The sequence below is a fragment of the Protopterus annectens genome, chromosome 8.part0, assembly GCF_019279795.1.
Source record: "Protopterus annectens isolate FY-2018-M chromosome 8.part0, PAN1.0, whole genome shotgun sequence".
Classification (NCBI taxonomy): domain Eukaryota; kingdom Metazoa; phylum Chordata; order Ceratodontiformes; family Protopteridae; genus Protopterus; species Protopterus annectens.
The window spans coordinates 826,807,750-826,828,062 of record NC_056741.1 but is presented as its reverse complement, the minus strand read 5'-3'; the positions used below and the strand labels follow the sequence as shown (position 1 = coordinate 826,828,062).

General features: G+C 43.1%; 1 protein-coding gene across 2 annotated transcripts in view; it reads left to right on the top strand.

Moving 5' to 3' along the window:
- ARAF (A-Raf proto-oncogene, serine/threonine kinase) overlaps positions 1–20,313 on the top strand; it is a 1,692,569-nt gene that overhangs the window by 900,365 nt on the left and 771,891 nt on the right. For both annotated transcript variants that reach the window (XM_044080303.1, XM_044080302.1), the window contains exon 8: positions 849–1,051. In XM_044080303.1, the coding sequence (XP_043936238.1) occupies positions 849–1,051 (203 nt within the window). The remainder of the gene's footprint in view (positions 1–848; positions 1,052–20,313) is intronic.

Here is a 20,313-nt window from a genome sequence, read left to right as displayed (position 1 = left end):
CCCTTTGGAAATGGGGAAGTAATCTCTTCTATCTCGTTCTCATCCCAAGAGGTCAGGAGAGTTGTGCCCCTTGTTGAGCTTCACAGACTTAAAAAAGCACGTCTAGAATGTCAAATTTTGGATGGTAGCTGTTCAAGGAAGGATCATGTTTCTGCTTTCACTGAAAGACAGCTACAACCTGTGACCAGCTAAGGACGTTTTCCAGTCCTCCCTTGATGGGTAGGTCAGTCTGAAGTTTGTCACTTGGAGAACTTTGCTGTTGGTGGCTGTTACCTCTGCCAGTTGAAATTTGAAATTGCATGCCTTTGTTTATAATGTTAATGGAATTGCATAGAATTTGCAGTAACCATACATTTTTTTGGAAAATACTATAAGAAAGACCCACCAATCTATAGATTTCAGTGTGTAATACTTTAAACGTTCCCTTTTGGAGGCCCATGGGATATTTGCAAATGACCCCTTAAGTAAATGATCCCTTAGGTAAACACCAGTATTTCAGCTACATGGCTTTTGAGTACCCATAACGTTTTACTTTCACTTTAAGTATTTAGTGGTGCATTCAGATGTCCTTGGAGAGGTTTAAGGTATTGCACAGTTAAGACTCTGTCATAGCTCGGTATTTCTTGTAGTTTTTAGTAAACAGTTTGTCTCTGACCTTTTAACACTCTACTTGATTGTATTAAGCCATAGTGTTCTAAGAAAACTGCACAGACAAAAGGAATGGATACTACAAGGTGAGCTCAGATTATTGTCTGTAAAGTCTAATCATGTCCCCTTGCAATTTAACTATATGTGGCTAGAGGTGATGATGAGAATGTTACAACATTGGTATTTTTTGTGTACTCTAGAAAACATTGGGTTATCGTGATTCTAGCTATTACTGGGAAGTCCCAGCTAACGAAGTCATCTTGAATAAGCGGATTGGATCCGGCTCATTTGGAACAGTGTTCAAAGGGAAGTGGCATGGAGATGTTGCTATCAAAATCTTGAAAGTAACCAATCCAACAAATGAGCAGATTCAAGCCTTCAAAAATGAAATGCAGGTTTTGAGGTAAGTTTCTTCTCAAAATCCAGACTTTTGGAGAACTGCATTTGAATGAGACACATCTGCAAGTTATTTCTTTAATATTACTGATAATAGTGTAGTGCTTTTTTTTTGTGTTGATGCAGATTTTTATCTGATTTGTCTAAGGTCCACAAATTTTGAGTGCTATGCAAAAAGTATTGTAATTGGATGAACAAGATTTGCGTCTTTTTAGTCTGAATATTTTGTCAGTCCGTAAGTGTCAGGTTGCTTTTTAGGAAACCAGTGGTTAAATTTTGAGCAGCAAGGTGTTTTTACCTATTCTCATTCTAGCTTAGCTATCAAATGTAAATGTATTTTATTGCATTTAGTCTGCAAAGTGAATGGCCGTGGTGGTACGGCGGTAGCGTTGTTAACTCACAGCAAGAGGTTCTCCCGTTCGATTCTTGGCGTGGCTTGGGAGTGCCTTCTTTGTGGAGTCTGCATGTCCTCCCCGCGGTTGGGTAGTGTTTGAAAGACATGCGTGCGTAAATGGATGTGCCTTCGTTGAGGGTTGGGCATCATGCTGGCACCTCAGCGTTTCGTAAAAATCTACTGCCAATCATTAGCGGACCAGAGTTCCGCTGTGGTGACCCCTTACCGGGAAAAGCCGAAAGACAAACAGTCTGCAAAGTATAAAAGCTGGTTACCCATTCAAAATGCTGATCATATTACTTGGTCACTTGCTTTGTAAGCATTAAATACCAAGGCCTGTTTCTTTTTCAGAGGATTTATGAAAACATCAAAATGTATTTGTAGTGTGCAGGCATTCACATACATACAGGCGTGAGACAACTTATGGGCAGCAAACAATAACTCGGTTTATTTCATTTAGGTTTTCCAGAAGTTTTGAACTCAGACAGGTAGCACTAGAGTAGTGGCTTTGATTATATGCTTGGGTTTTAAGAAGTTGTATGCATCTTGACAGGTTTCCATTGTACACTGCAATGTACAGGTGTTTCTGGTATAGTTTACTTATTTTTAAAGTCCATTGTCAGTTTTTGCTGTCAAATTTAGCAAGCACTTTGTTGAATTAATATCTCATCTTTATGATTGGTCACTGTAACAGAAAGTCATTACATTTAAATTTACCTACCTTCTGATGCTTGGTCCAGACAGGACACTGCCTGTTTGTTCACCACCAGCAGAGAGCTGGTCAGAGTGCAGACATCATCCAGGCAGCCTTCATTTTGTGACATAAATTCTACTTCCCATTTATGCCTAGCAGTGCTGCTGGGGTTGGACAAGTAGTGGGTGTAGCCCTGGGATGTCACTTATTTCTACAGGTGACATAATTTCACAGATGTCACCACCTTCCCAGAAAAAAACAACTCCATAGGTTCTGTGGTGTCCAGAAAGGCAGAGTGAATGCCTCTGGAATGCATTCCTTTCCCCTGCCCCCCAGAAGGGGGTGTGCCCACATCCCCTTTAGTCTTCCACTGCCAGTTGGCTCCTCTAGCGCCAGGGCAGTATATTGAACCTCCGTCACTCAAATTATTTACAGAGCTTTGTGTATACCTTGGGATCAACCTAGCTTTCGACCAAGTGATGCAGCTCACTGTACCAGGAGAAACTGCCAAAGGTCCTCCATGTTCAGGTTGAATCTATCCTTCAGCAATACCTCTCAACCCCTGAACATTAGAAGGAAAAGGGAATCCTATCCCTACTTCCTTGTACTTATACTAGGAGGATTTGCTGCATTCTGTATAGATCTTCAGGTTCATAGGTACTTACTAAGCTACTGATCTTTGATAATCTTAAGCATAACCTTGCATTCCTGTGATAATTATTAGTCCTTATGTTTTGCAATATGAATCCCCAAAGATGAGTTGCAAAAGTGTGTGTTGGTTACTTAACATGTTTCCACTCTGTGTGACAACCATTGGTGCTAAACCAGGGGTGAATTTGCAGATAATAATCCATTCATCAAGTTACATTTGAATAGAGTAAGAGAAGTACTCTCCTTTATGTGGAGGGGAAGCAGGTTCCATAGAAATGATATTCTCTTTGATACATAACTGTAACTCTAACATGTTCTGTTAATCTTGCAAAAGATGTTAAGGTCCCTTGAACAAATGATCTGATATTGTTAATCCTCGTTCATTCCTTATGCACGGATATCTGTTCCGACCTCGGAACCGAGCCGGCCATTTTCCAAGCTTGCGTCAGCTACAAACTCTCAAGCTAAACTCTTACCTATAATCCCCCTCTCCCTGTTACCTCAGATTTCGTTTGCCGCGTTGCCATTTGGTCATGTCAAGCTGCTTCTGTTGAGCTAAGTATAGTTATTTGTTGTCAGAATAGTCATTTATATACCTTTTTCTGTCAGAAAAGTTTCTGTTTTGTTGTCTCTTACCCTATTGCATCTAGCGACCATATTTTCTTGAGTTTTTCTTCTCTTTTCTCTACGTCTTTTAATGTGAGGTATTTCTCGCCTACCATCGTTGGTAACCTTCCTTTTTTTCATACCTTCGGGTTTTCTTTTGTACTATTGCTGGTACCCTTTCTACTATCCCTTTTTTCTATCATGGCAGATAAGAAAGGTAGTCTGGGTTTTAAAATGTGTTCTGATTGTGGACACAAATTACCTACATCTGATGCACACTCTTTGTGCGATTTATTGTTTGAGGGCGTTCCACTTATCTGTTGACCCACCCTGTACTATCTGTGAAAATGATTCTAACAGAACCTTGTTAGAAAGAAAAAACAAAGTTGTTGCTGAAGGGACTTCTTAAATCTCCCTTTTCAGAGGCTATTTCTGGGTCGGAGGCCTCAACCCCTCCTAGAGCCCATAAGAAAATTTTGGATGTTCCTACTAAAGCCAAGTCTTTGCCTTCGTCCCCGGCTGGGGACTCCTGCCAACCAAAACCTAAAAAGGCTAATGTTTCCGCTCCAGAGCTCACTCAGTCAGCCCCAGTGCTTTTGGTGCCTAGACTTTCGGCACCGAGGCCTTTGGCTCCATTAGTGATCTCGGCTCCATCTTCTCTTGCAGCCTTCACTATATCGGCACCGAGGAGCTTCTCGGTTCAGACTATTACTACTACTGTATCGGCACTGACTGCTCAGTCGGCGCAGACCTTGACCACATCAGCTCCGACATCTTACTCAGAACCGACACCTCACTTGTTGGCTCCAATTTTGTCGGTTCCAGTTTCGGTACCGACAACCACTACAACACCGATCCTTGTGTCAGTGCAGACCGTGACCTCTGCACCGATGACTTCCTTGGTGCAGACACCCGTAGTCCAGTCTCTCTCAGCACTGTTGTTCTCTGTGCAGAATGGTGAGGTGGGCACAGAGTTTGTCTCTTCTGTGGACAGGCCTGTTTCTCCCTCAGTCTCCATGAGGTCCACTAGAAGCCTTTCCGAACATGGTGTTGCATCTTGTGGATCAAGTGCTTTTGGCCAGAGGTATCCCACCCCTCTGGACCTATCGTTCCTTGGGAGGTGGTCACCCATCCCCAAAGACCCCTTCTTATTCTCCTCCTTCATTGCCTTTGAAGTCCATTGATATAGCACAATCTTCCCCTTCTGCAGTTCCCTTTATGGCTGTCACTAAGGAACTGCAGTTGCCTTCATGGCAGAAAAGTTTTGCTACGACCCAGGATGACCATTGTGACATGTGTAATTTGCTGCTCCACAGCCATCCAGGGACTTCCGAGTTGGCAGGCTGAGCCACTTAGGGGAGGGGTGACCCCTGTCCTGGACACTTACTCCTCTTCAGGTGGACCAGCTTTTCAACTGATGGAGAAGGCTTTCGCTTCTGCTGGCGATACTGGGCTGTCTATTCCCCCGCCCTCCTCTGGTACACTGGTTTCACAAGTCGCACCTAGTGGACACCGGGTGCAAGGGCCTCGGGACATATTCCCACAGGAAACCCTTTATCTGCTGTCTTCCCCAGCTTCTCCCTCTGAGGAAGTCCACCGGAAAAGTTTGTGTAAGAGGAAGCACATGGACTCCACAGAGGAGTCCCCCACTGAAGACACAGACTTTGATGAGGGGGAAGGATCCCCTCGGTCACCCTCTGAGGTATTTTCCAGTGGTATCCTCGAAATCCTTAAGCAGAGAGGTGACTGGCAGCCCTCTAATCGGACCTTTGAGGAGTCTGTGTTCCTGCAGGCTTTTCGCGCCTGGCCCCCTACCTCCTGGGTTACTCCATCTGCCGATGAACTTGTTCGGCTCATCATGCAGCGTGCATGGAATTCTCCTGACACAGTCGTGGCTATTCCCCGGAGGCCAGATAAGATTTTGTCCCCTCCTGCTACGGATCCCCATTGGTCAAAAGGTCTTCCTGTGGATGCTGTGGTGGTGGTAGCTGCAACAAAAAAGGATCTGGCAGAAGAAGAAAGCCAGACTGTCCATCCACCTAACAAAGAGTCCCGGGCCCTGGACAGGATAGGGAAGCGCACCTTTGCATCAGCGACCTTTACTATCAGGTCCCTGAATTGTATGGCACACTTTACCAGGCTTCAAAGGGATTTGATTTCCGAGCTCTCTGAAACCTTGGCTGATGCCGTGTCTGATGAGGTCCGTGACAAAGTAGCCTCTCAGCTGGCCACCATTGAGTCAATATCTAACTCCTCTATGCGACTGATATCTCACGTATCAGAAAGAGCAGCTAGAGTGGCGGGTTCAGCTGCTGTTTTGAGACGACACGCCTGGATGCGCTTGTGCAATTTCACGGATCCCTTTAAGGCTTCCTTTCTTAATGCTCCCATTGAGGGCTCTTCATTGTTTGACCCAAAGTTAAAAGCACACTGGCCAGATGTGAACAAGAAAGTAAGACCCTTTCTGCCGTAGGTGTCCATTATTCTTCCCCTCAATGTGCTTTCTCCCGAAAACAAAAGAGTGGGGAAGATATGGTTCAAGAGATCTCAGGGTCCTTTCCGTGACACACAGGCCGAGTTCTCCCCTAGATGCAGAGGGGGAAACTCACAGGGAAAGACGCTCCTTTTGGGGCAGAGGAGGTCCGCGTAACCAGGGTTCCAGGGACTCTTTCCCTGGCCAATCCTACCAGCACTCCTGAAGAACGGCCCAACTCCTTTCCTCTAGAGGTGGTTGGGGGTCGTTTCTCCTTGTACCATTCTGCCTGGCTAACCATCACCACCGATTCTTGGGTACAAAGGATTATAACCAGAGGTTAGCATATCCCCTTCAATATTTGTCCTGTCCCTTCAAAAATCCTTCCCGATGTTCCACACAGTCAAACAGAAGAAGCAGCACTAGAGATAGCAAAGCTGCTAAGAAAGAGAGTCATCCATATAGTCCCTCCAGACCAGATAGGATCCGGATTCTACTCAAGACTATTTTTGGTGCCAAAGAAAAAAAGGGACTGGAGACCAATTTTGGATCTCAGTGTATTGAACAAGTTTGTGAGAGTACAAAAATTCCAGATGGTCACAATACAGTCTATCCTCCCACTTTTGGAAAAAGATGATTGGATGTGCTCGATAGATCTTCAAGATGCGTACTACCACATAAAAGTGGACAGGCCAGTCATTACCAGTTTAGTGTACTGCCCTTCGGACTCTCTACAGCCCCCAGAGTGTTCACAAAGTGCATGGCAGTCGTCACAGCTCACTTGCGACTTCAAGGATACAAGGTGTTTCCATACCTAGACAACTGGCTCATTTCCGCCCCCACCAGACATCTACTGGCCCTGGCATACTCTCTCCTCGCTGCACAAAGGCTAGGCATAACCATAAACTGGCAAAAATCCAATCTCACCCATCTCAGTCGACAGAATTTATAGGGGTTATCTTGTATACAAAGAACTGCAGAGCTGCCATTCCAGAGCACAGAATTTTAAGGATAAAGCAGCAACTGATTCCAATGCTTTCAAGGGAGAAATCTACAGCTCACTCTGTTCTACAGCTGTTGGGTTCCATGGCAACCTCCATCACCATTGTCCCCCTGGCCTGGTTTCGTATGAGGCTTCTACAATGGCTACTGCTCACCCAATGGTATCCTTTTCAGCATCCTTTTTCAGCCAAGATTCGAGTAACCCACAGGTGCAAACAGGATTTAAATTGGTGGATGACACACAATCTGTCACAATGATCTTGCCCCTTCTCCCCCCAGCAACACAAGGCCGCAGTGACCATGGACACCTCCCTGATGGGGTGGGGGTGGGGGGGCTATGTCAGGGACACAGTCCAAGGCACTTGGTCCGAACTGGAGGCCCATCTGCATATAAATGCTCTAGAGCGGCGGGCGGTGCTTCTGACGTTGCAAGCATTCCATCCCCTGCTGCCATCTTGGATGATTGCGATTCAGTCAGACAACATGGCAGTGGTCTGGTACATCAACAAACAAGGTGGAACCAAATCTTTACCCCCTTTGTCGAGAGGCCATGAGGATATGGCAATGGGCGATGGCTACCAACCGTTTTCTTCTAGCAACGCACATTACTGGAATTTCCAACGTGATAGCAGACAGACTCAGCAGGTGCATTCTACAACCTCACGAGTGGTCCCTGACTCCCTTGATAGCGGCGGAGATCTTCCACCGCTGGGGTTGTTCTTGCTGCGACCTCTCTGCATCCCCGACCAACTACAAATGCAGCAACTACTTTGCCCTCATTCCCTTTCCGGGACAGTCACAGAGGGACGCTCTAGTCCACGATTGGCCCTCGGGTCTTCTTTATGCATTCCCACCTTTTCCCCTCATTCCCCAGTTTCTGAAGAAAGCCCATTGGTTGAAGAGCAAGGTGATCCTCATAGCACCATATTGGCCTCGTCTAATTTGGTTCCCCTTCCTTTGGCCTCACCTACTAGATCAACCATGGATTCTCCATCCAACCCCGGAGTTGATCTCACATCCACAGAACCTCATTCATCCGAACTTGAACAGCCTGAAGCTCACAGCTTGTCTACTCCAGTTCCCTTGATTGCCAGGCAGAATGATCTTTCTTTACCAGTACGTGACATTCTCATTGCATCTCATAAGTCTTCCACTAGAATTACTTATCTAAGCAAGTGGAAAAGATTTACCTGTTGGCTGAAAGATAAACAAGTAGATCCCTAGACTATCTGGGCGACCTTTTCCAATCGGGTCTGTCGGCCTCTACCATTAGAGTTCATTTGGCTGCAATTTCTAATTTCCATGAGGGTGTCCAAGATTCCTCTCATGTCTCACACATTGTGCAAGACCTTCATAAAAGGTGTGAATCATCTGAAGCCACCTTTTAGAGAACCTATTCAACCATGGGATCTATCATTAGTTCTACAAGCTCTGACAATGCCACCCTTCAAACCAGCTTCTTCTTGCGACCTCAAGCATTTGTCATGGAAAACCTTGTTTTTGGTCGCCATTACTTCTGCCAGACATATCTCTGAGCTTCAAGCTTTATGTTAGTCCATACTTGATTTTTCATAGAGATAGAGCGTCTTTGAGAACTAATCCTTCATTTCTGCCAAAAGTGATCTGTAAAATGTTTGTTAATCAAACCATTGAATTGCCAGTTTTCTTTTTCAATCATTCAAACAGAGGAGAGTATTGCCTACATACCCTAGATATCCACAGGCAAATCTATTTTTACTTAAACAGGACTAGGTCCTTTCATAAATCTGACCAGTTATTTTTGGCCTATTCTGGACCTAGATTAGGATCTGCTGTTGCTAAGGTCACATTAGCTAGATGGTTGAAGGACTGAGAGACCTTCATTTATATACAATGTAATATCCCGTTGCCTACTACCATGAAAGCTCATTCAACAAGGTCGGTGGCAACTTCTGCTGCCTTCCATGCCAGAGCTTCTTTACATGACATCTGTGCAGCTGCAACTTGGTCTACGCCTCATACCTTCATCAATCATTACAGATTAGATTTGGCCTCCAGGGGAAGAGCATCTTTTGGTTCTATGGTGCTCAGGAAAGTCCTTCCATGAGAGCCTCCCAGGAATAGAGGTAGCTGGGGACTCTGTCCCATGCGTAAGGAATGAACGAGGATTAACAATATCAGATAAAGAAGTTATGTCTTACCATAACATTCCATCTGTATTGTTGATCCTCGTTCAGTCATTACGACCTTCCCTCCTTCCCCCTCTTGTGGCTTCTAGTGGATCTCACCATCTGGTTCTCTTAGGTCATTTGACCAGAGGTAGCCTCTACCTTCTTTTGACTTGCAAACTCAATCTGAGGTAATAGAGAGAGGGGGATTATGGGTAAGAGTTTAGCTCGAGAGTTTGTAGCTGACGCAAGCTTGGAAAATGGCCGGCTCGGTTCCGAGGTCGGAACCAATACCCATGTGTAATGACTGAACGAGGATCAACAATACAGATGGAACATTATGGTAAGACATAACTTAAGACATAACTTATTTTTTCTGATACCACTGAACTTCTGAATGAGTAATAGGTCTGATAGAGCAGGGTCTTTTGAGGCTGTATTCACGAGGGAGATTGCCTCTCAATCGCCTGTATGATGATGAAAAATAAACAAGGCTTTGAGAGAAGGTGAGGATAGTTTTTATGATTTAGGCCCTGAATTTTTTTCTTGGTGAGAAAGTATTGTGGCTGTTCCTGTGTGACAAGTGTTTGAACAGATACCTACCGAAAACAGCATTATACTATATGATCTGCCTAGTAGGTGCTGAGTACAGAAGAACAGTTATGTTCCTGGATCTGCATACTATACTTTTCAGTATAAGCTGTGTGATGAAAAAGGGCTTCCTTAGTGAATACATGGTGATCAAAAAACAGTTACTTGTCATAGATTCCCAGATGTCTAACTACAGGAATTTTTTTTTTTTTGGGTGGGGGGGGTCTATGTGGTATTTACAAAGGGAATCATGTTTGTCAAAGATATGATTATATATTTCTTGGCATTTAGTTTCAGTCCATGGTTTTGGCACCAGCTGTTTGAGACCAGCTTTTTTCTAGGATCATGGTGTCCTGTGGGAAGTTTATGATGGCACCAAGTTAGCAATCACCTGCAAACTTAGTCAACCACAGTCCCTTAACATTATCTATGATCCCTGAGAAGCAAATGCCAAAAAGAAGTATTTATTTAACATTTGTTGACTGGGCTAGTCTAACTGGATACATGTCCATTTTCAGTAGAGGCCTGGGGAGAAAAGCTCCAACACACACAATGCAATATAGAATGTTGCTACAGTCCAAGCTTAACACAGCTGTTAATAAAAATATAATACTCATAGTGAACATAACACAAACAGTAAAGGTAATGTACAAAAAGACGTTACTATATGCATATATTTAAATTGCAATATCATGGCCTCTTTGGTTCTTTAAGGATAAGTCTGTAGTTAGTACAGAAGAGTAAAAGGTGAAGAGTATTCATTAGTGTAAAGAAAAAGAGGTAGGGTTAGTGCAGGGGCATAACCAGTGTGTTCTAAGATATAGTTTTAGTTTCTGTTGAAAAGGTGTTAATGAGGACAGTGTTAAGAGTTCAGTGGGTAGTAGGTTTCAGTGCTTTCCAACAGTAATAGAGAACAGAAAGTCTCCTGCCAAGTTGTTGGATCTGCTTTTACAAATAAGTAGTTTGAGGAGCATAAATTTTTAAGATTGTTGTAAGGGGTAATGAGGCTAGAGAGTATTAGAGTATTGGTGGGTTGATACTGGGTCTTATGGGCAATAGCAAGCTGGTGAAATTGAAGCTGATTTTGAAACTCTAGCCATCCTAGCTGCTTTAGATTAAGACAATGATGAGTTCTAAAAGGATAGCCAGTGACAAATCTAGCAATGTTATTATAGGAGATTGCCAGTTTGTTGAGGTTGTTTTTTGAGAGATTAGTGTATATAAGTGAAAACATAGAGCAGAGTAGAGAGAGTGAGTTCTGGCTATAGCGGTCCTGGCTAATGGTGTAAGGAAGGGTTTGATTCTATAGAGGGACCCCAATTTCTTGACTGTTTTTGTGTTGTTAATATGAGTATCAAAGTTAAGGTTGCTATCTATTGTTATTCCTAAGAGTTTGGTGGTTGGGTCAGGAGATATGAGAGTACCATTATTAGATATGAGTGTGAAATATGCTGGGGTGGACTTCCGGGTTGGAGTAAGATGTAAAAGTTTAGTTTTTTGGGGGTTTAGGAGGAGGCAGCGGTTTAAAAAAACATTGTTCTGCTGTATTATTCTTTTTGGGTAAGGGACTGTAGTTCATATGGAGAAGTGGCTGAAAATATTGTGGAGTCGTCCGTGTATTGAGTACAGGTGGCTTGAGGACTTGCTGAGTGTAGGTCGTTAATAAAAATGGAAAATAGGAGTGTGCCTAATATGGAGCCCTGAGGAACACCAAGGGAAGTGGGTAGATAGATTATTATCCCATAGCACAGCCTGCCATCTGTTGTCTAAATAAGATTTGAACCATTTTATCGCCAGAGGTTCAACTGAAAGGGATTTGAGTATATTTAAAAGTAGCTGGTGATTAACCATATCGAAAGCTTTAGATAGTTCAATAAAGACTGCAGAGGAAAGAATATTGTTACGGTTTTTGTTAATGCAGTCTGTAAAGGATAGCGGGGCAGTGGTAGTACTGTGGAATGGTCTAAATCCGTGTTGACAGTTGGCAAGTAAGTTGTTTTGGATTAGGTGGTGAAGTAGTTGCTTATGGATGCATTTTTCCATTATTTTTGCCAGTGGCGAGAGTAAAGTTATAGGACGATAGTTTGAAAAGTCGTTAAGAGTTCCCACCTTTATGTAGGGGGATAATGTGAGAGATTTTCTAGATAGTTGGGATGGTACCTTCATTTATGGTTCTATTAATCAGTATGGAAATGGGATAGGCTATGGCTTTAGCTCCTTTTTGCAGGTATTCTGTCGGTAGTTGGTCAGCTGAGGGGGTGGTAGGTTTTAGTTTTTGGAGAAGGTTAGCAAATGAAGGAAGTAGAAACTGGTTGTAACTGAAATGATGGAAGTGGGCTTGTAGTAGAAGTAGGCAGATTTGAGTTACCTGGAGATAGTTGACTAGCAAGAGTTTGGATGGCATCTGTGAAGAAGGAATTGAAGGCATTGGCAGTTTGTGTGGGATTCTCAAAGTTAGAGCCTTGTGGGTTTGGCGTGATAGATTGACCTGGGTGTAGTAGTTTGTTAATGCTAGTCCAAAACTTTTATGGTTTAATTTGGTAAGTTTGCTGTAGTTGGAAGTAAAAGTTTATTTTTATCTAAGAGGATAGCTTTTTTTGTATTATTTCTAAGTTGTCTAAAGTTTTGATGGTCTGTAAGATTCTTAGTAGTACGCCATTTAGCCCAGGATTTGTTTCTAAGAAGGATTTTTTGCCTAGTAGCTTTTGAGAGCCATGGGTCAGGTTTAGTGTTATTTCTAATAGAGCGTGATGTGGTGTTGTGGTCAAGGATGGCTAAGAATGTGGAATTAAAGTATTGTACGGCTTCATTTAGTGGGAGGAATTTTAGTGGTGACCAATTACACTGCCTGAGTTCTGTTTGGAAAAGTTCAGGGTTAAAATGTTTTTTGGTCCGTATTATTCTGAAAGTGTGTGGGTAAGTTAGGTTGGTTTTATGTCTGATAATATAAGTTAGTGAGTGGTCACTTAGATCATATGGGAGGGTTCCTACTTTGTATGTTTGAGTATTAGTAAGAATCCAGTCTAAGGTACTTTCTTTGTTATTGGGTTTATTAATCCTGGTTGGGGAGGTAATAGTTTGTGAGAAGCCATATAGGTTAATATGGGTAGTAGGGTGTGCAGTACTACAGGACTTCCAGTCGATATTAAAGTCTCCAAGGGCTATAGTTTCTTGTGGGAGATTAATAGAAAGCCAGTTAAGGATATTTTCAAGGGTATTAATGTAATTTCCAGGAGGAAGGTAGATACAAATGATATATATGGATTTACATGTGTTAAGCTGAAATTTAGAAATGAGGATTTCGGCATTATTGTCTGAAGGTGGTCTAAGGTTTGCAGTGATAACTTGTAGCTCTGCTTTATAAAGGATTGCTACCCCTCTCCCTTTTTGGCTGTGCTGTCTAGTCTCAAGATATTGTAACCAGGTGGGGTGACTTCATTGTCTTTAATTGCAGGTTTTAGCCATGTTTCAGATAAACATAGGCTGTCAAACAAGTGGACGTCTAGGAGGGCGTGGAGGTGGGCAATTTTGTTGTTAATGCTACGTATGTCGGTCTGGTAGGGGCTTGGGTACTATCGATGTTAGGGTTGTTTTGTTCAGTGGCAAGAGTATTGTTTGGATGAATGTCCCCATCTAGTAGGGAGTGGGGGTATATTCTATTTATAGGGTTTTGAAGCTTACAATAATAGTGCAATGATTTCCTAGCATTTAGATTGATATACTTGATGTGGCCCAGTCTATGATATTTGGCTTGTAGGTAGCAGGGTCTGGATGTGATGTTTATGTGGTTTTGGGAGATAGCTAGTAGTGGTGTGGAAGTGAATTTGGAGGGGAAAAGAAGATTTGGACATATTGGTTGTTCATAGGATGTTAGCAGATAGGCAATAGTTAGGGGAGGTTAGAGTGAGGCCAAGAGTAATAGTTTTATTTGTACTGGGATAGGTAGTATAGTAATTATGTTGGTTTAAATAGTGGAACAAAATGGGAGGTAAGGTAGTATCAACAAGTGAGGTGATGTAACAAGGAGGGTTGGGAGGTAAGGTAGATTAACAGGTGAGGTGATGTAACAAGGAGGGTTGGGAGTGCTAATGAGGCGGGCTGTTAGATTGGAGCAGATGTAATGGGGGTGTGATTTAGAGGAATAAATGTAGGAGCACTGTGGTCGGATGGGAATTGTGGCAGGGTAGGGGAGCAGAGTGAGCCCGCAGGGTGAACTGAGTGGGTAGAGACAAGTGAGTGAAACAGTAAAGGTGAACAATCAGTGGAATGCTGACTACTTAAGTTAAGTGTAGGTAGGTGTAGAATGAATAAGAAGCAGAGTGGAAGTGTTCAGAGGAGGATAGTGGGTGATTACAGAAAAACAAGAGGTGTATGAAAGAAAGATAATAGCAAGGTATAGACAGCAGACTGTAGAAGTAGTATTCTCTGGGATAGTGGGAAAGACAAAAGATAGGGACTGGATAAGGGTGCCACCTAGTGGACAGGGAAATGTATTACAGCAGTAGTACTTTCCTGGGAAGGCTGGTCTAGGACTAAATAAGACTATCTGTTCAGCTAGGGGAGGTAGTAATAAAGGAAGTAAGGGACTGTACTTTAAGAGGGGGTATGGCTGCTGAAAGTCCAGGCTGAGAAGCTTACAATTACAAACATCAAGGAATAAGCTTACTACATATTAGCTTTACAGTCAGTATAAGGAAAACACATACTTTCTTCCTTCCTTTCTTGGAAGAGCAAAACTTATAGGGTGATGAGACAGCTGGTAAGTTGGTATGGGTAGCCTAAGGATTGAATCCTTGGGTACTATGCTAGTGACAGATGTTTTGGAGGAGGTAGAGCAACCCATCTCTACTTCTTGTGTTCTATTTTTGAGCCAATGTGAGTTATATAGGGGATAGCATTTAGCTGGGAGAGTTTATGTATGATGTTTGAGTGTGGGATGATGTTAAATCTCTTTGCAAGGTCCAGGCAATATGCACTAACTTGCTCTTGTCCATTGCATGACTGACTTTTTTTGAAGAAGTCATCCAGGTTACATAGGCAAACCTGCCCTTAATAAATCTGAACTGGGTTGGGTTTAGAGTCTGTAAATCTCGCACATTCTTATTTATTAGCTCGATAATGATCCTTTCTACAGTCTTGCAGTTGAGGCGGTCAGACTTCTGGAGATTTGCTGTATTCAGGACTGTTTGTAAGCGTCTGAGCCCCCCAAGCCTTCCTGTTTTGGAGGGAAGCATTCTAGCTTATCAGTGGAAGTAGTAAGCACTAGGTAGCCTATTTACCACAAGATTCCAGGTACAGATTCTTAGTTTTAGCACTTTGAATGAAAGTGCTTTTTTAGCACTTGAATTTGCTTATTCGTGTTCAGCTCTTGTTCAGAACTTGTTGTTAGCACCAAGTAAGATACAAATTACTACAGCACTCAACCTTCCTCTTTACCTAGAGGAAAACAGTTTTTGTACTTACTTTCCTCACTTGCTTAGAGAAAAAGAGCTCTTATACTCACTTTCCTCACTTTTCTACAGGAAAGTAGTTTTTTATTCAGGCATGTCCGAGGTTCAGCTCCCAGTGTTCTCATGTCTATCTAATGAATCTGGGCATCTTGGGGCAATGTACCAATTGCCTCATGTACACAGACAACCCTCTCCTCCTACCACCCAACACCACAACCTGTGAGAGATGCACTTATCTAGCCAAACTGGAGGTAAAGCTCTCTCCAACCAAGACTGAACTTGACAGTCAAGAGGAGACCGTAAGCACTTGCACCACACTACACTCATCACATAGTCCCACTAAACCTACACCACCAGAATCCACACATAGAGACACAAAAACATTTGCAGAGGCTCTCAATAATAATCTGCTCAAGCAACAGACACCTCCAAAACAAATGCAAGCAACCTCCACCCCCTCCAACACAACCCAAATGATACATAACCCACAGACTTAGTGTAGTGTGCCAGTAAACCACAGCCCATAAGGCCAAACAATGTACCCAACACACTAGTCATAGGTGACTCTATAGTCAGGCACACTGATGTCCTACTCACTAGGCTAAACAAGGAGAAGGTTACTGTCAGCTGCCTGTTGGGTCTCAGGATCCGCCACATAACCCACACACTCAGGTCACTCCACAACAAGTACAAATGTGACTCTGTCATTGTCCATGTTGGTGTGAATAACCTGAGATGTACCTCCCTGGACTACATGAAAAGAGACATGGAAAAGCTCTCCAATCTAGTAGCCAAGGCAGGTATGACCCTAGCCTTGAGTAGCATCCTGCCATCACCCAGAATGATACTGCAGTACAAGGACAAAATGATTGACTTCAACAATTAGCTAAGCTTCTGGTGTCATTCTAAGGGGATCCAGTATCTGTCTGCCTGGGACGACATGGTCGACGGACCACGATGCTTTGCCAGAGATGGCCTGCACCTGTCGCCCCTGGGATTCCGGATACTAGCTAAGGGTCTTTCCGCCCCTATAGTGCCTTTTTTAGGCAAGGCTCAAATGACAAATTCACCACCATAATAGGAACAGGCAAGCAAAAACTGAGGGTAATGCTACTCAATGGTAAAAATCTAAATCTCAAAATGCACTCACTTGAGGCACTCATTAAAATGGAGAACATTGATATCTGTGCAGTGATAGAGACCTGGTTCAAAGCTGTAGAGAGCACCCCTGCATTACCAGGATATAACTCATACCAAACTTTTCGGCCATCTAACCTGGACCAGAACACAAAGGCATAGGTGTGTCCATATTCATTAAGGATATCCACACCTCCAGGCTAAGTTGCGCAGCATAATGCATCTGAGGTTATCCAAGTGCAACTAACTCTGGGCAAAACTGCAATCCAAATTGTAGCTTGCTACAGATCCCCCACAATGCTCCAGGATTCCCACTCCTCTTTTCTTGATATACTGGAAAATATTAGGGTTCAACCAAACACCCTAATAATGGGTGATTTCAACTACCCCACCATTAACTGGCAAAACTACTCATGTACCAACTCCTTTGCTCAACGCTTTCTGGAAATCATAAATTCCAATGCCCTGGATCAACTTATCTACAACCCCACAAGGGGCAACAGTATCCTAGACCTAGTCATTACCAACATGAGTAACCGGTGTTCCACACCTGAAGTCAACTCCTCGTTGGTCACATCTGACCATAAGCTAATCACCCTAGATATCCACATCCCACCCCCACCCACCATTAAGGAAACCACTGTAAATTTTTCCAAAGCCAACTTCATGCTTCTTAAGACAGAAGTGGTGAGCTTCATGACACCCATGCAGACGGACAATACAGTTATGACTGATGAATCCTACACAAGTGCACTCTATAAGCACTTACACGAGTGCATGGATTGTGCTATCCCAAACAGAACCAAGACGCTGTTCTCCAAAAAAAAGGAAGCCAATCTGGTGGCCCCCTGCCATACAAACTCTACAACAGAAAGAAGAAACTGTTGCAAAAGATAGTAAAATCCCATGAGTGGAGGAGCTCCTGGTCAGCCTCAGTAAGAAGCTGAGATCCTTTATAAGATCCTCCAAAGCTAGCTACGAAAACAAAATTGCCACTGATTCTAAGGACAACAACAAAGCATTCTATAGCTATGTCAAGAATCTCAATGGCAACACCCAGATCTGCTCTAGAGTTGCAGCATCACGGCACGAAAATTACAGAACCAACTGATGTTGCCAACATCCTGGCAGATAGGTTCATTGCTAACTTTACCCCCCTCTCACCCCATAAAGGGCCTATATCTATACAGGAAGAATGCAGAGTCCCTGTAATCACATCTATGTAGGTAAAGCCTGCACTCTCTAAAACCAAAAACACAGCATCCATGGGACTGGACAACATCCCAGGCTGCGTTTTACACGAACTTCAGAACAAACTGGCTCCCCACCTAAGCACCATGTTCAATCAGTCTCATGTCAGGCTTTGTGCCCACTGCATGTTGCACAGCAACAATTATCCCACTCCACAAAGGGGGAGCCACCACTGATCCTTGGAACTATCGCCCTATTAGCCTGGCCTGCAAGGCCATGGAGCATATCATCATGGAACTCATAAACAAAAACATTGGTAACCTCCAAACTCTGGACCACCCACCCAGTTCGGGTTTGTGAAAGGCAGATCATGCCTAAGAACCCGATCGACTTCTTTGAGGCAGTCACCAAAGCCGTAGACGAGGGTAAGGTGGTTCACACAGCCTATCTTGACCTTGCCAAGCCTTTCAACACCATCCCCCATTCTGGAGTTATAGCTAAACTAGGTATAAATCCCTACATCACAAGATGGGTTGCTAACTGGCTCAGTGACAGAACCCATTCTGTAAAAGTTGCTGACTCCAGATATGACTTAAATCCAGTGACAAGTGGAGTACCACAGGGTTCAGTCCTGGGACCTCTACTGTTTGGTATGTACTTCTCTGAAATACAGGCTAACACAGAAGGCCTCTGGCTAACGAAGTTTGCTGATGTCTGCAAACTAGGAGCCATAGTCAAGTCCCCAAATGATGTGGACATCCTACAGAAGGGCCTCACTGAGACGGATGCCTGGTGTCAGAGGCATGGCCTCAAGCTCAATGCCAGAAGGTGCATTGTCATCCCCTTTGGTAAAAACTCTTTACCAATGAACTACCACATAAACGGCAGTCTATTTAATGCCAAATGTGTGATAAGAGACCTTGGGACCCAGGTGGACAGTATTCTCTCCTTTGATAATCACATCGCCACAGCAGTCAGGAAATCCTTCTATGTGGCACACCTCATCACAAAACTGTTCTTATCCAGGAAAGAGGTCATTGTTCCCCTTTACTTAGCACTCAGTAGACCCATTATAGAGTACAATGCCCCTTTTGGAATATACCTCACAAGGCATCTGCAGCAGCTGGAAAGCCCACAGAAGTACCTCACAAAGAGGATTACTGGCCCCAAACAGATGCCTTACAATGACCATCTCAAAAAAACTCCAGCTTTACTCTGTAGCATATCGCCTACTCCAAGGAGATCTCTGCCTAACATATAAAGCTATGTTAAACCCAGAGCTGTTGGACATGCTACACCTAAAGAAATCCCAATCCCTCCAAGCTACACTCTAGGGACCTAAACCTTGTCACCACAATAAACAGGACATGCTTGCGGGATAGATTCCTGTCCCAGAGACCTGCTATCCTCTGGAACAAGCTACCCATCTATGTCAAGCCAAGTTCCTCATTAGCACTCTTCAAGAAAAATCTTGATGAGTGGGTGGGAAATAGGAAATATACCCCGGGGATCACTTCTGTGGCTCTGTTTTACAGGGGCACAGGAAATTAACTTTCTTGGGTGGCATAAGCCAGGGAACCTTGTTGGCTAGGCTTACTTAGGCCCTTGAGCCGATAGCCTAGTACCTATGGATCTGTAATTATCTGAGTCTGTTGCAATTCCCACCTTTGTGCAAGGGAATGGCTGTTGCTGTATCTCATTATCTGACAAAAAATCTGTTTAAAGGCTACTATAGTATAGCGTCTGTGGGGGTGTGTGACAGCTCATGTTTCAAGCTAGCTATTGGGCAGCCTGATATGTTGTTTGGCTCCATAGACATAATGTTCTTGGTCTTGAGAATGTCTTGTTGGAAAATTTGGGGGGATTGGATGTGGGCATTTGATCTGACTGTATTAGAGAGGAGAAGGGTGTGACATTTGAAGCTGAATTTATCCGCTAGTAGATTGGCAATGTCCTCTGGGTCTTAGTATGCAATATAATTTCCTGTTAACTCTGCACTGTGCTGAGCATTGTTTCTGAGATTTTTAACATAGTTAAGGAAGCTATGTAGTTCTCTTTTTAGCTTGGGTGTGGCTATATGTACCTCGTATCTTGCTTTGGATGATTTGATTATGGTTCAGAGTTCCTTGTTTAGTTTAGAAAAAATGTTTTTGGCTTCGTGAGAGTTTGATTTATTTTTGCTTGCAATGAGTTTTTCATTTATTGTAGAGCCTGTTGATATTAATGTTCCACCACATGGATTTTAGTTTGCATTATGTTCATTTCTGAGGGGTGCAGATACATTTATGCAACTATTTACATGTGCATAGAAATTGGCAGTAAAGAATTTTGCATAAGCAAGTAGGTTCGTTGAGGCTGATGGGCTTTTGAATTTAGTCGTCTTTACACTATGTAATGCACTGTAATTTGTTAGTGTGAAAGAGGACACCATTTGATATAGAAAATTAAAAAAAAAAAAACAATATGTAATGTATAAAACATGAAACTTGTGAATCTTCAGAGGGGAGACTGTAGGCAATTGTTTTCTCTGAAGTACTACAGTTGGGAAACTGTTGTCATTACTGTATTGCATACTACACATTACTGAGATTTAGCTAACAAACCAGTAACAGAAAATACGTTTTTTTTTTTCGTTTTGATTTGTTTTTAAATTATTTTAAAGGGAGTCAGAGCTAAATGTCTAACACGAAATGCACTGTAATCACTGCTCTGAAGGGAGATATTTGTAGCCAGTAGATGTTTTGAAGATCCATATAAGGAGTTACTGAGTCTATCTTCTGATGCTAATATACATTAGGAAGACCTTGTGAAAGGGGTTTCACATATTCCCATGTATAGGAAAGGCAGAACTTGCAAGAGTATGCAGGTTTTTTCACATTCTAGCCCAGAGGCTCATAAAGGTAGTGGTATCAACTTCCCAAGACTTAGGACAA